The 12,358-nt window shown below is 46.4% G+C and overlaps 1 protein-coding gene across 3 annotated transcripts in view; it reads left to right on the top strand.

The window, feature by feature from the left end:
• CACHD1 (cache domain containing 1) overlaps positions 1-12,358 on the top strand; it is a 117,027-nt gene that overhangs the window by 67,978 nt on the left and 36,691 nt on the right. For 2 of the 3 annotated variants that reach the window (XM_075424303.1, XM_075424304.1), the window contains exons 5-6: positions 8,933-9,059; positions 11,601-11,745. In XM_075424303.1, the coding sequence (XP_075280418.1) occupies positions 8,933-9,059; positions 11,601-11,745 (272 nt within the window). Of the gene's footprint in view, positions 1-8,932; positions 9,060-10,569; positions 10,690-11,600; positions 11,746-12,358 lie in introns of those variants that run through there. The other variant, XM_075424305.1, reaches the window with a different exon arrangement.

The following is a 12,358-nucleotide window of genomic DNA, read 5'->3' as shown; positions in this document are numbered from 1 at the left end:
CAGCAGAATAGAAGAGGGAATTGGAGGAATAGTAAGAACAGGGAATTGCTGCTGGATTTACTGACAGCAGACTCTCCTCTGCTTTCCTGTCAGCAGCTCTCAGAAACGCAGCCTTGAGGGGGAGTTGTTTTATCTGTGAAAAAATGCCTGTAAGAGAGAAATGGAGTGGAAAGACTGGATTAATGCAGAAAAATAAGATGGAAACAGGTTTATTGGAGAAACCAAAGTTTATACTGGGTACACACCTAGTGAAATTAAAGGTTAGTTTTTCTGTAGGTGAGCTACAAGGAATACCCGTAGTCCTCACCTCCTTGTGCGAAGGTGTTTGAAAGTCTGGGAGATGATGGTTCCCACCTTCCCTTCCCTGGTCCTCCATTGAGAACATCTCAACCACGTGAGCTCCACCACCCCAGCCACAGAACGGGGCACTGGTGTGGCATCAGGGCAGGGTTGCTGCCAGGAGGGTCGAGCAGAATAATGCTGGTGTGGAGCTGGACATCGCCCACGTCCGAAGCAGTGTCCCTGTGGTCACTGCAGAAGTATTTGGGGTTTGGAATAAACTGGGTGTGGGAAGGCTTAGGGGCAGGAGGCTGGGTGTTTGTTTTGCGGGTGGAGGCTATTGTGCTGGTGGTATCTGCAGCGCTTGCTTATGTAGTGATGGACCAAAAAAGCGGTCTCTGCCCAGAGGAATGCATGGTCAAAGAAAATAGTTGGCTTGAGACAGACTGGGGGATAAAAACAGACTGGGAAGGAGTTTTGGTCAGAAGGACAGAGTGCTGTCAGCACACCAGCATCCTTACAGCTGTGAAGATGGCTGCCAGGTTAGAAATGGCTTTTAAAAGTATTTACTTAGTGTCATCTGTCTCTCAAAACTCTTCATTTTTTTCTTATTTCTGCAGTGACCTAGTTCTGTGAAACCGCTTACCTTAGAGGATACACTTAGGACAGAGCCCTTTGTCTGCACAGGAGCTGTTTCTCAATAAATCTGCCTGTGTGTATTCATTACTTTAAACTAGAACCGTCTTTGAAAGAGGGTGAAGATCAAGCAAGAAGAAAGTTCCTCTGATCTCATGTTTTTCTGACTGCTCCTGTAAGTGTCCCCATGTAGAGCTAGTGAGGAATACCCATCGCGCTTTGGATTCAGACTCCTACTTCAGCCTGAATCATTCTTCTGCCCTAAAAAGCCTGGGAGTTGTTGGTGCATCTGGGTATTTGATGATGTTTTTTCTCTCCGACCTTCCTTTGCTTGTTTAGACTGAGACACAGGATGGGAAGCCACAGCTTCCCGAGAATCACGTCACACTGCCTTTCCCACTGGATGCAGCGTGGTGGGGAGCACCCCGAGGGCACCGACCTCCCAGGGAAAGGGTTTGCGAGCCCTCTGCTCCTCCAGCCCAGAAGCGGGACCTCTCCTGTATTCTTCTCCACGTTGCCTACAGTTTCCAAAACCCGCCTGGCCTGTCTGTCAGCCAGGTTGTCTTCCCGAATGGGTCGATCATTTCATTCTTGGTGTAAAAAATAAAAAAAGCCAAACCCAAATCCCATGAGTATCTCTCTTCCTGCATGAGTTTTTCAGTTTAAATAATCCAGCCTATAAAAAGCTCTCAGCAAAACATAAATTTAAACTCTGCTGCGTTCGGCCTCGATCTCCATTCTGCAAATGTTAATCTTGGCCCGCTCTGCGCAGGGCGTCAGAAAGTGGGATTAGAGCGGCGGGGTTGTAGGTGTTGGAAGGGAATGGAATCTGCGCTGCAGCCTCCGGGCGAGCCGCCGGAGCAGAGCCTGGGAGAGCCCTCGGTGCAGGCAGCAACCTCGGCTTCCAGTCTGAACGACGTGTGAAGAAGGGTGATGTAGCTCATGAAACTTTCAAAAATAAAGAACGCTTTTTTGCAGTGTTCTGGTGGATTTTTATAATGCAAGGAGAACACAAACATTATTCTTGGGGAAGGGAGGAAGAGGAAAGAAATAGATATACTTCTCTTTTCTCAAGCCTTAAAAAAATAATGATTTGTCACGTTTTTTTCTTGATACCAGGTGACTTATTTTTAATGTCTTGAAAGGTTTTGTTTTATCTTGGCTTGAGTTTTCCATTTGGATTACTTTTAGCCATTACTACAAAACAGATAAGGAGGGAGTCTTTATTCTTCAGATGGAATCACAGGCTGCGGTTAGTTAGATGAAGAGATCTATCCTCGCCGGTATGAATAGTCCTTTATTAGACGACAAAATCCTACCCAGAGCCAGGGCATTATGTTATCAGATTCCTTCGGGTTTTTCCTTTTTGAATAAACAAGGAACCAGTAAATCTTTCTCCTTCTCATCCTTCAAAGCGCTGAAATGCCTGTGCAAGCCAGGCGGCTTTAGCAGAGTGCCCTTCCCCAGCACTGTGCAGGGGTGCTACCAGGTTGCTCAACAAATTTCCTCTGTGCCTTGTTCAAGGTGTTGATCATTTGAAACGTGGAGTGCCTTGGTCATGTTCCTTACATTGCTGTTCGTTAAACCGACAGCTCAGGTGAGTTAACGTAGTCAGGAATTACTTGAGCAGAGGAGCTAATACCTCCCCCCGCTTCCAGATCCTTTTAATCAAAGAAGCTGGGCTCATTCCTTAAAATGAACAGTTTTTTCTACTTCTTTGCCCTTCAGAGTCAAAAGAGCTCCCAGTGAGCAAGCTGGGCTCCGGCCTGGCTCGTGCCATCAGCTGAATTTTAATTGGGTTGGAGCTGCAGAGCCTTTTATTTCTGGTAAAAACTCGTGAGCCAGAACACAGTTTGACTCAGAAAATCCTGGATCGGATTTGTAGGTCTGGAGAATTAGAGAATGCCTTTGCTTGTAAAATAGTCTAAAATAGTCACATTTGCTTTCTGCTGCGGTTTCTGGGGGACACTGAAGTGACGATTATTTTTGATGGAGGTACTTGTCAGAAGAACTGCAGTACACGTGTTGCACAGAAAATGCGACTTTTCTTGCAGGGTGAGAACGGTGAGGTCTGCAGAGAACGGTGAGGTCTGCAGCTCAGTACATGTAATGCTAAAGAGGAGGACTGTAAGAAACTCTTTTGTGATGAGCAATTATGTTCAGTATTTCCTTTTTTTTTTTTCCACTGACTGTGCTGTTCTTTGAAGATTAATTAGTTAATGATTTGACTGTGCTTTGAAGATGTAAAGTGGTATCTAGAAGTGCTAAGTGTTATCATATCTCATTCCCTTTGAAGTTTTATAAACTCTATCACATAGGGCTTTCTTTCTCAAAGTCCTTTTTGCCTTGTGAGATATTTATAATTAGAGAGAATGATCATTTCAAATACTCTCATGTTAAGACTTTCCAACTTTGTCTGCAGCAGCGTTTGGGGGCAGATAGTGCTGCATTGTACATGGAGGGGACGGAGGTTTCGGAGTGATGTGGCAGTGCCAGCCCATGGGCAGCTCCCATCCGTATCCCATTTATGTCCCCAGTCTGTGTCTGGAATTAAGGGATTCCTGTGATTTCTGTGTTCATAAACAAGACTTGGACTCTTGGCTTCCTCCAAGTAGTGCAGTGTCAATGCTGTGTCCTTATTTAGTGGTGATGTTCACTGCAGAAAAGTGGAATCCTGACATGTACTCAGTAATGCAAAGGACTTTGTCATTTCTGTTAGAAGAGGGAGATGGCTACCTTCTTACACGTGCAAAAATCACTTGAACCTGACCAGAAAATGCAAAAAGTAAATTACTTTGAGTTAAAACGGGAAACACAGGTCAAGCATATGCAGCCTAGGGAGTGAGCACCAGTGAGGTGCCCTGCACACATTGCTGCTAGTGCTGCCAGGGGGGTAATTTTGACAAATTTAGCCTTTAGCTAGAGGCTAGGCGGGCAGCTGGCCTTACGGTATGGATTCTGTTGGGGTCTTTCGGTTGTGTAACCTGTCCAGAGGCTGGCTGTGCTGGAAGGAAGAGGGGAGAATGAGGTACAGGCAAGCGAGTGAGTGGAAAGTCTGGGGTAAGTGAGGTTAGGCTAAAAAAGAGCATCTGCTGGGTGTCCTGGCAGGGCCCAAGACGCGAGGAAATGGCTGCAGGGCGTTCTTACGGCTTTAGGGGATGGAAAAGAAAAGTGCACTTCAAGAGAAAAAGTACGTGGTTTTCGGCCACGGCTTATCTGCTGGGAGATTGTCTGCTGTGGTCATAGGAAAAAGAGGAAAAAAAAAACCAAACCCAAAGAGTTACGATAAAATTGGTGGTCTCTGGGGAAGGCATTACTGAACCAACCTACTAGCTGAAGGAAAACATGAGCAGAACTTTCTGAACAGGAGGAACAGCCGAGAGAGGCACCGAGGCAGTAAGGAGTTTGTTAGAGGTTCAAAAACAATTCTTTTATGGGGAAAATGAATACGTTTAAATCCAGATACTCTTGTGGGGAAATAAATGCAAATCATAGCTGTGTGGGATTGGGAAGTTTAATATAGCAATGACTAAAAAGAAAACCCTTTTAATTAGAAACTCCTTTATTTTAATGTTGTTGGTGAATTTAAACTGGAGAAGTTATTTCATGCAGGCTTTAACTGAGTGTTCACGGGTCTGATTTGAAAATACATTTTTCAGGTTCTGTAACCAATAACAGAAACTTAAATACCAGAAATGCAGCCACTTTATACAGAGCAGTTGCCATACATCACCTCCAGAGCCAAGAAATCCCGGTGGCTAGCCATAAGAAGGAGGGTTTCAGTGCTCGGTACTCTCCGGTCCCTCCCTGCCTGCGAGGCAGTGCTGTCCATGAAGCAGCAGCTCAGCTGTGGTGGGGGTGTGCCTGCACTTTGGTGGCCTTTTTTGTCTCAAAGTGTAGTTGTATCAGCTTTTTCTAATTTTTGTGTATTGCAGTAGAATGGATGATGTTGATTGTCATACACTGCTGAAAGACAGTGTGGGTTAAGAAAAATATATTTAGTTATGATTTTCTTTTTTTTTTTTTTTTTTCCTTCCAAAGTTTTGATACTTTTAAAGGTTTTTCTTCCTGGCTTCTCTTTGCAGCTTAATAAAGGGTTATCAAATACTTTCCTGGATTCCCACAGCTGTGGCCATGCAACGTGCTCCCGCACGGGAGAACTTGGTGGGCTGTGAGTGCCGGTGCGGCACCTTCTCCAAAGGGTCGGGCTGCCAAGCCCTCGATGGGTTCAGGATTGAATCTGGGTTTTCCCAGACAAGATTTTGGAGAGGAGAAGGGGATGGGTGCTTTGGATGGGGGTGAAGAGAGGAATTTCTGATAGTCCTAGCTATGAAACCTAGAAACTCTGTATGGGTTAGGTTTATTTTTTTTTTAATTAAAATTGATTTTTTGCCTTAAGTTTTCCGTGGTCCCTAAATTTGGCAATATTAAAATTTCACATTGCTTTGTGTCCCTGCTGCGCAGAAACTGTTGTCCGTGACCAGAGAAACCTGCTCTTCCTACAAAACAGAAATGGCGCTGCTAAGCTGCTATCGTATCAGGTGTAAAACCAAAACAAGGACTTAGGAGAGATTTAGGGGGAACTTGAGTTAAACAAACAATATTCGCAAATTTGTTTGATTTTGGGTTGCAAGATCATGGGTGGTTTCTTTGAAAGCGTGAAAATTCTTGAGAAAAAAAGATGCCTGGTCCCAAGAGTATCACCGGGTTGATTTTACCTGTGCATGGGGGCAGAGAGAGGAATGAGCTTTGGCATCCTTGCTGGAGTCAAATTGGTGTGTTTTGAAGGAGGAGAAAGTGGGAGGTGTGAGCGAGGGTAGTTCTGGTCCCAAACTCAGTCATTAACGCACTGCGAAAACCCTCATCAACCATTTCATGTCTTGTTCTTGTTTCTCCCTTGGTCCTCCTGCTCCTCATCTCATCCACCGAGGCACCAAATTCTTCAAAACCCCAAGCGTGCCAAGCTGCGTCTCTGTACCGAGTCCAGCGTGGTGCCACCAGGACTTCCACTGGGACTTTTAGCCACTGCAGAAACACAGAAAACCGTGGCAAAAAGAGGGGAGGGGGAAAACCCCGCCAAGATAGTGGTTTTTACAGGGTAATTACGCTGAGCTGAATGTGGAGAGAACATCGTGGCCGCAGCCAGGCTGGGAAACTCGAGAACGTGCTAAACTGTTGAGGATGTTGAACTTGAACTGTACTCGGTGTGGGTATTTTGTTGCAGAACATCTGGATAGGGCTGCAATTTGTCCTGCGGTGATTTCCAACCCAAATATTGCCGTGTTTGATAAGGAGTGAGATCCAGGAGATGAAACTGCCTGGCCCATTTTCAGTGCCAGCCCTAAGGGAAGTGCCAAAGGTGAATGCTCAGCACAAGGTGAAGCACTGTGAGGCAGAGCTGCCTGCTGCCGGTTCTGGGGAGTTTTATAATCAAAGATCACAAAAGGAGAAATGACAGGAAAATCCTTTTTTTTAGTGCTTTTTAAGCTGGTGTGATCCATTTTAACTGTTAGGTAAACACTAAAGAATTTAAACATTCCAGTTTTATTTTCAGTTTGCGGGAGGCAGAGACAGTGATGTGCCCCGAGTGGAATATAATCCTGTTCATGCCGTGATGGTGAGAAGGTTTGTGCCTCCCGTGCTAAGGACTTCCCATTCCCTCTCTGCCGGGAGTGTTTTCCCCCTTGCTTTCCCTACGGCTGCCTAATGCCACCAGCACGGCAGAGATGGCGATTGCATGGGCTGGGCGCCGTCCCTTCAGCTTGCACGGGGAGCAGTGGCAGCTGGGACGTTTCCATCGCCCTACGAGGCAGAAATCGCAGTGCCGCCGCTGCCTCGGGTGATTCGATCACCATTGTCCCCACCTGGGCTCCAAGTGCTTGGGATTTCCACGACAGCCACCCACTCTGTTGGTTTGGCTTCACAGAATCCCACGATGGCGGGGGTTGGCAGGGACCTCTGGGGATCCCCCAGTCCAACCCCCTGCCCAAGCAGGGTCACCCAGAGCAGGGTGCACAGGACCGCGTCCAGACGGGTCTTGAATATCTCCAGAGAAGGAGACTCCACAGCCTCCCTGGGCAGCCTGGGCCAGGGCTCCGTCACCCTCAGAGGGAAGAAGTTCTTCCTCATCTTCAGACAGAACTTCCCATGCTCCAGTTTGTGCCCGTTGCCCCTTGTCCTGTCTCTGGGCACCACTGGAAAGAGTCTGGCCCCGTCCTCCTGACCCCCACCCTGCAGATATTTAGAGGCATTTCTAAGGTCCCCTCGCAGCCTTCTCTTCTCCAGGCTGAACAAGCCCAGCTCCCTCAGCCTCTCCTCGTAGGAGAGATGCTCCAGTCCCCTCACCATCCTTGCAGCCCTCCGCTGGACTCTCTCCAGTAGCTCCTCATCTTTCTTGAACTGGGGAGCCCAGCACTGGACACAGCACTGCAGATGGGGCCTCCCTAGGGCAGAGTAGAGGGGGAGGAGAACCCCCCTCGACCTGCTGGCCACACTCCTGTTGATGCACCCCAGGAGACCCTTGGCCTTCTTGGCAGCCAGGGCACACTGCTGGCACATGGTCAGCTTGTCGTCCCCCAGCACACCCAGGTCCCTCTCCACAGAGCTGCTCTCCAGCATGGTGTATTAAATATCTTATAAGTTATTAGTACAGACGGTCTCAGCCCAGGCGTAGCCGCTTTATTTGGTTGTTGGTTTTGGCCGGGTTTTGTGTTTTTTACTGATGTTGTCAGTCTTGTTAATATTGCAAAACTGTAGCTTTTGAAAGGCTTTTATTGTTGGTGTTAAGTAGCGCTTCCTTGAAGATTATTTTAATAGGAAAGTAAGCGCACTTTAAAAAGAATTAATGTGGCCTATAAACTACAGGAGGATTTGAGATCTGTACCCTACGGTTGTATTCTGAGCGCGGCTCCTGCTTGACTGCACGCATTGGGAACATGTCATTTACCTTCCTTGTTCTTCGCTTTTTGTCACTGTAATGAGTTACTAATAACCACCTGCCACAGAGGAGTTTCTGAGAGACTTGGAGGGAAGCTGCGATACAGCTGCTGAGAGCTGTTATTAGCATTCTTTCTGAATTTTATGATCTTGAAGAGGGGAACCTGGTGGAGATGCTCTCGGCAAGGATGAGTGGAACCAGCACGGAGCCACCACCCACCAGGCAGCGCCTGTGTGGCCCCAGCATAACCCGCTGAGGGAAGAGGCTGTGTTTTCCCCGAAAAGTGGCCATTTCTCCTCCCAAGCAATACACGATGGGCCCACAGCATTGTTAATGATGGCACAGGGATAACGAGAAGCCTTGGAGAAATTCTTGAGTCCCGGGAGCTGGTAGCTGTACCTATCTACCCTTACACAAACAGGAGAGCACGGTGAACGGAGAGGAAGGATTGTCTGGGTTTTTTTTTTTTTAAAAAAAAAAGCTTTTCAACTATTTCTGCATGGTGGCTTTTTCCTCAACCCACACTTGAGTGTAAGACCATTTATGCAAAGTGTTTGTGGAGACATTTTTAAACAGCTGTCAGACTAGGTGATGTTAACAGATTGGCTTACAGAGCTGCAAGCAGCAAACCTCGTTAACCTTTTGGAGTTATTTACTATAAAGACCACCTGATTTTTTTAGCATTAAGGTTTTTTTCTTTATGACAGCTATGTGGACAATGTGTTTAGCATTACATGTAAATGTAGGTATGTATACAGATTATATATAATTGCCTTAATCTCTTCCTTCCTTGCTCTTGCCTTGGCTTCTTGGGCCCGGGTTATACTCCAGGGATGCAGGAATTGTCATCACATATTAAACAAAACCTGTCAAGTCCAGCGTTAAGTTTCCAAAAGCCTTTAACCGTTTGCAAATCAGACACGAAGCTCTATGAATCCTCAAGTAGAGCTGCTTGTAGCCGGTGTTGGGACCCAGGTTGTTCTTCTCCAAGCGTGTACGAGAGAGGCCTTGAATAAACGTACCTCCACGTTCGACCTCGATTTGTAACTCCGGTTCTCCTTGTTCCTCTCCATCTTTCAGTTCTTGCTGATAATCTGAAGTCGAACCCAGGAATTAAATGGCAGTATTTCAGCTCGGAAGAAGGCATTTTCACCGTTTTCCCAGCCCACAAGTTCCGGTGCAAAGGCAGCTATGAACACCGCAGCAGGTAGGATTTGTCTCCTTACAGTTTAGAGAGCGAAGCACTAAAGTTGGATTCCTCAAGCACCGATTGCAGGTCAGCGTTACGCTTTGGCAAGGCGACAGCATTCATCAGTAACTTTTAATGGGGTCCCTTGGATTTTCTTAGGTTTGTTTTTTAACACACCAGTTTTCACTTTTAAGGAACTTTGAAGTAAAATGAAATTACATACAGGTTCCTCACCTCTCCCAAATCAAATAAGCTGTGAATAGCAATAACTGGTAAATTGTGGGTCAGCCCACAGGCAAAATTTGTCCTGTATTTGGCTCATACTTGACCCCCGTTAATAAAGTAGTGAACATGTTTTCTACTGACTTGGCAGGTGCATCGCTTTGGGGGTGCCAGGCTGGGTGGGAGGATGAGAGCCTGGAAAGGACAGAGGTGGGAGCGTTTTTCCAGTCTCCACCCAAGGTTCAAGTAGCACGTCGTGGGTAGCAGGGAAGCTGCAATAGTGGAAACTTTCTGTTTTTACAAAGAAAACTGTAGATAAAAAGGATCAAATGGTCATGTGGGGTTTTTTTGCTCAGGGAATATTCCCATTCTGTAGGCATGACGCAGAGCAGTTGCCATGCAGTACTTTTTCCCTAATCTTTGCTGTCAATATTAAGGGACTGATCAAGACTCCAGGGTGGAATCTTCGGAGAAGGTGCAGTTGGTTCAGTATCTCTGGTCACACGTAAGCTAATTGTACCAGTTAATCAATCTCTGCAGAGGAAATATCGGCACATCCAAGTCCGTTTCGACACAGCTGAGCGTACAGAGACTAAAAAGTGGTTTGGTTACCTGTCTGTGTTGAGCAATCAAATGTTTATAGATGCTATCTTCTACATGTCATCAAAGCTTGAAGCGTCTGGGCTTGATTAAGTTTTCTGTGGTCTTGGAAAGGTGCGGTCTGAAGACGTGAGAGCCAGGGGTACCCCAATCTTGATCAGAATTTTGACGCTAAAACCATTGGTGATTTCATCCAGATCACTTAGTGTGGATCGCAGTTTCTCCATGGCTGAATAAGGGATATCTTTTTGCTAATATTTACTTCAGAGGGTAGTTTGGATGGATTAATTAGTTCATACTTAAGTGCTTTGAAGATCAAAGGCCCTATTTAAGTTCTAGCTATTAATACCAGTGTAGAGCTGCAGGCTGTTTTGCAATTAAGAACTGATTTGTGCCAGTTGTTTATTGCAGTGCCTTGTCTAAAGTCTTCTGCATTTCCTTTACTCTCAGTAAGATTTCTGTGGCTGCCTTGGATATAATAAAATTTAGATCCGCAAACTCACACTTGACGCTAACTAGTTTTGGGTCTGGGAGAAGGAGGGAAGTGTCTTCTGTCTTTTTTTTTTTTTTTATTAGTCCTCCTTGCTGAAGATCTTCCTAATTGGTTCCAGGCTGAAACCTTGGTGCGACAGCTTGTGAAATCTTTCACACATCGCTCACAATATTGACCTGGATCTGGGCATGGCTTCACTGGCAATAGGTTTTTCGATGTCAGCACAGACAAGACACGTGGTGGCACTGGGAGCCATTACCAGAGTCAGCCCAGGTTGGCCAGGGGTTTAAAGCTGCGCAGACCCAAGGGGTTGTGGAGCATGACCCATGTAAGGTGAATTCCAGGGCACTGAGAGAAAACCCTTTCTTGTCCAGAAGCCTTCACTTATTGCAACAAACCGAACACCCCGTGCTAATGCAACTCTGCACTGTTGCACAGGTTTTTACTCGTCACATAACTAGTAAATACCCGCTATTGCGCTTGCTTTTACATGAGTAAAGTTCCCGGCACCTAACATTTATCATGAATCATTTCTTGCTTGTCGGCCTTTAATCCAAAGCTTGCTGCGAGCTGCAGCAAACAGCAATCCCAGACACTGCTGCTACATCAGCGAAATAGTTTATTCCTAGCTGAAAGTGGGTGCTGTGACAGAGGGAGAAGGATCTGACACCTGACTTGGGTTAAAGAAATCAGAGAGAGAGTGAAAGCGAGGGCCTCTTCTGTGTGTTCAGATTCTCAGCTCATGTATCACAGAACATTAGGGGTTGGTAGGGACCCCTATGGGTCACCCAGTCCAACCCCCTGCCAAAGCAGGGTCACCCAGAGCAGGCTGCACAGCACCGCGGCCAGGCGGGGCTGGAATATCTCCAGAGGAGGAGACTCCACAGCCTCCCTGGGCAGCCTGGGCCAGGGCTCCATCACCCTCAGAGGGAAGAAATTCTTCCTCATCTTCAGCTGGAACTTCCCATGCTCCAGTTTGTGCCCGTTGCCCCTTGTCCTGTCGCTGGGCACCACTGAAAAGAGTCTGGCCCCGTCCTCCTGACCCCCACCCTGCAGATATTTATCGGCGTTTCTAAGGTCCCCTCTCAGTAGAAGTTTTCATAAAGACAAAAATTCCTGTTATAATTCATTGTTTCTTCCTGGGGTGTTTTTGTTTTTAATTCTCGACTATTTGCACTTGTGAATATTTACGTGGAAGTTGCAGGATGGCTCCTGACATTGATTTGGGTGTTCTTCTCGTTCAGGCCTGTCTATGTTTCTACCGTTCGACCTCAGTCCAAGCATATCGTCGTCATTGTGGACCATGGCGCTTCGGTCACAGAGACACAGCTTCAGATTGCCAAGGACGCTGCTCAGGTTATTCTGAGCTCCATAGACGAACACGATAAGGTAAGCGCTCGCCAAGCGATGAGTGGATTTTCGTTGGTTTCAGCCATGCTCAATGTTTTCCATTTTCCTCCAAAGCGGTGTTTTTAACTTGTGGTCCATGGACTCTTGGGGATCTGTTGTCTGCCTCTCATGGGTGACGAAGACTTGAGCTCACTTTTGGATGCCTGTATTACTGCAGGGGAAACATCTGGGGATCCGCAGGCTGGAGAAAAGTGAAGACCACTGATCTAAGGCAAAATCTTGTTTTTGAGTAATCTTTAAAGGCTCATTCATCTCAGCAGAGACTTTGGGTGATGGTCAGCAGCGTGATACAGTGTGCAATTAGGAGAACCATCCTCCAAGCCTGATGGCTTCAGAAGTACTAGGTTGCTTTGAGCAACTCATTTTACTTCTGAGACTGTCTTTTTTTGCATGTGAAAATTGAAATTATTGATTCTGCTGCTATGCTGGAGTGAGCTGAAACATTATTAGTGTTTGGAAGGTTCCCAGACGAGCATGATACCAGCAAGAAAAGGCTAAAGCCAAAGGGCCAAGAAATCTGGAATCTGTTTCTTGCTCTGCCACAGATACCCCACTCAACAATGAGAAAGTCACTTAACCCGCAATTTTTTTT

Source organism: Opisthocomus hoazin, chromosome 6 (genome assembly GCF_030867145.1).
Source record: "Opisthocomus hoazin isolate bOpiHoa1 chromosome 6, bOpiHoa1.hap1, whole genome shotgun sequence".
NCBI lineage: Eukaryota > Metazoa > Chordata > Aves > Opisthocomiformes > Opisthocomidae > Opisthocomus > Opisthocomus hoazin.
This window is presented reverse-complemented; position numbering and strand designations above follow the sequence as displayed.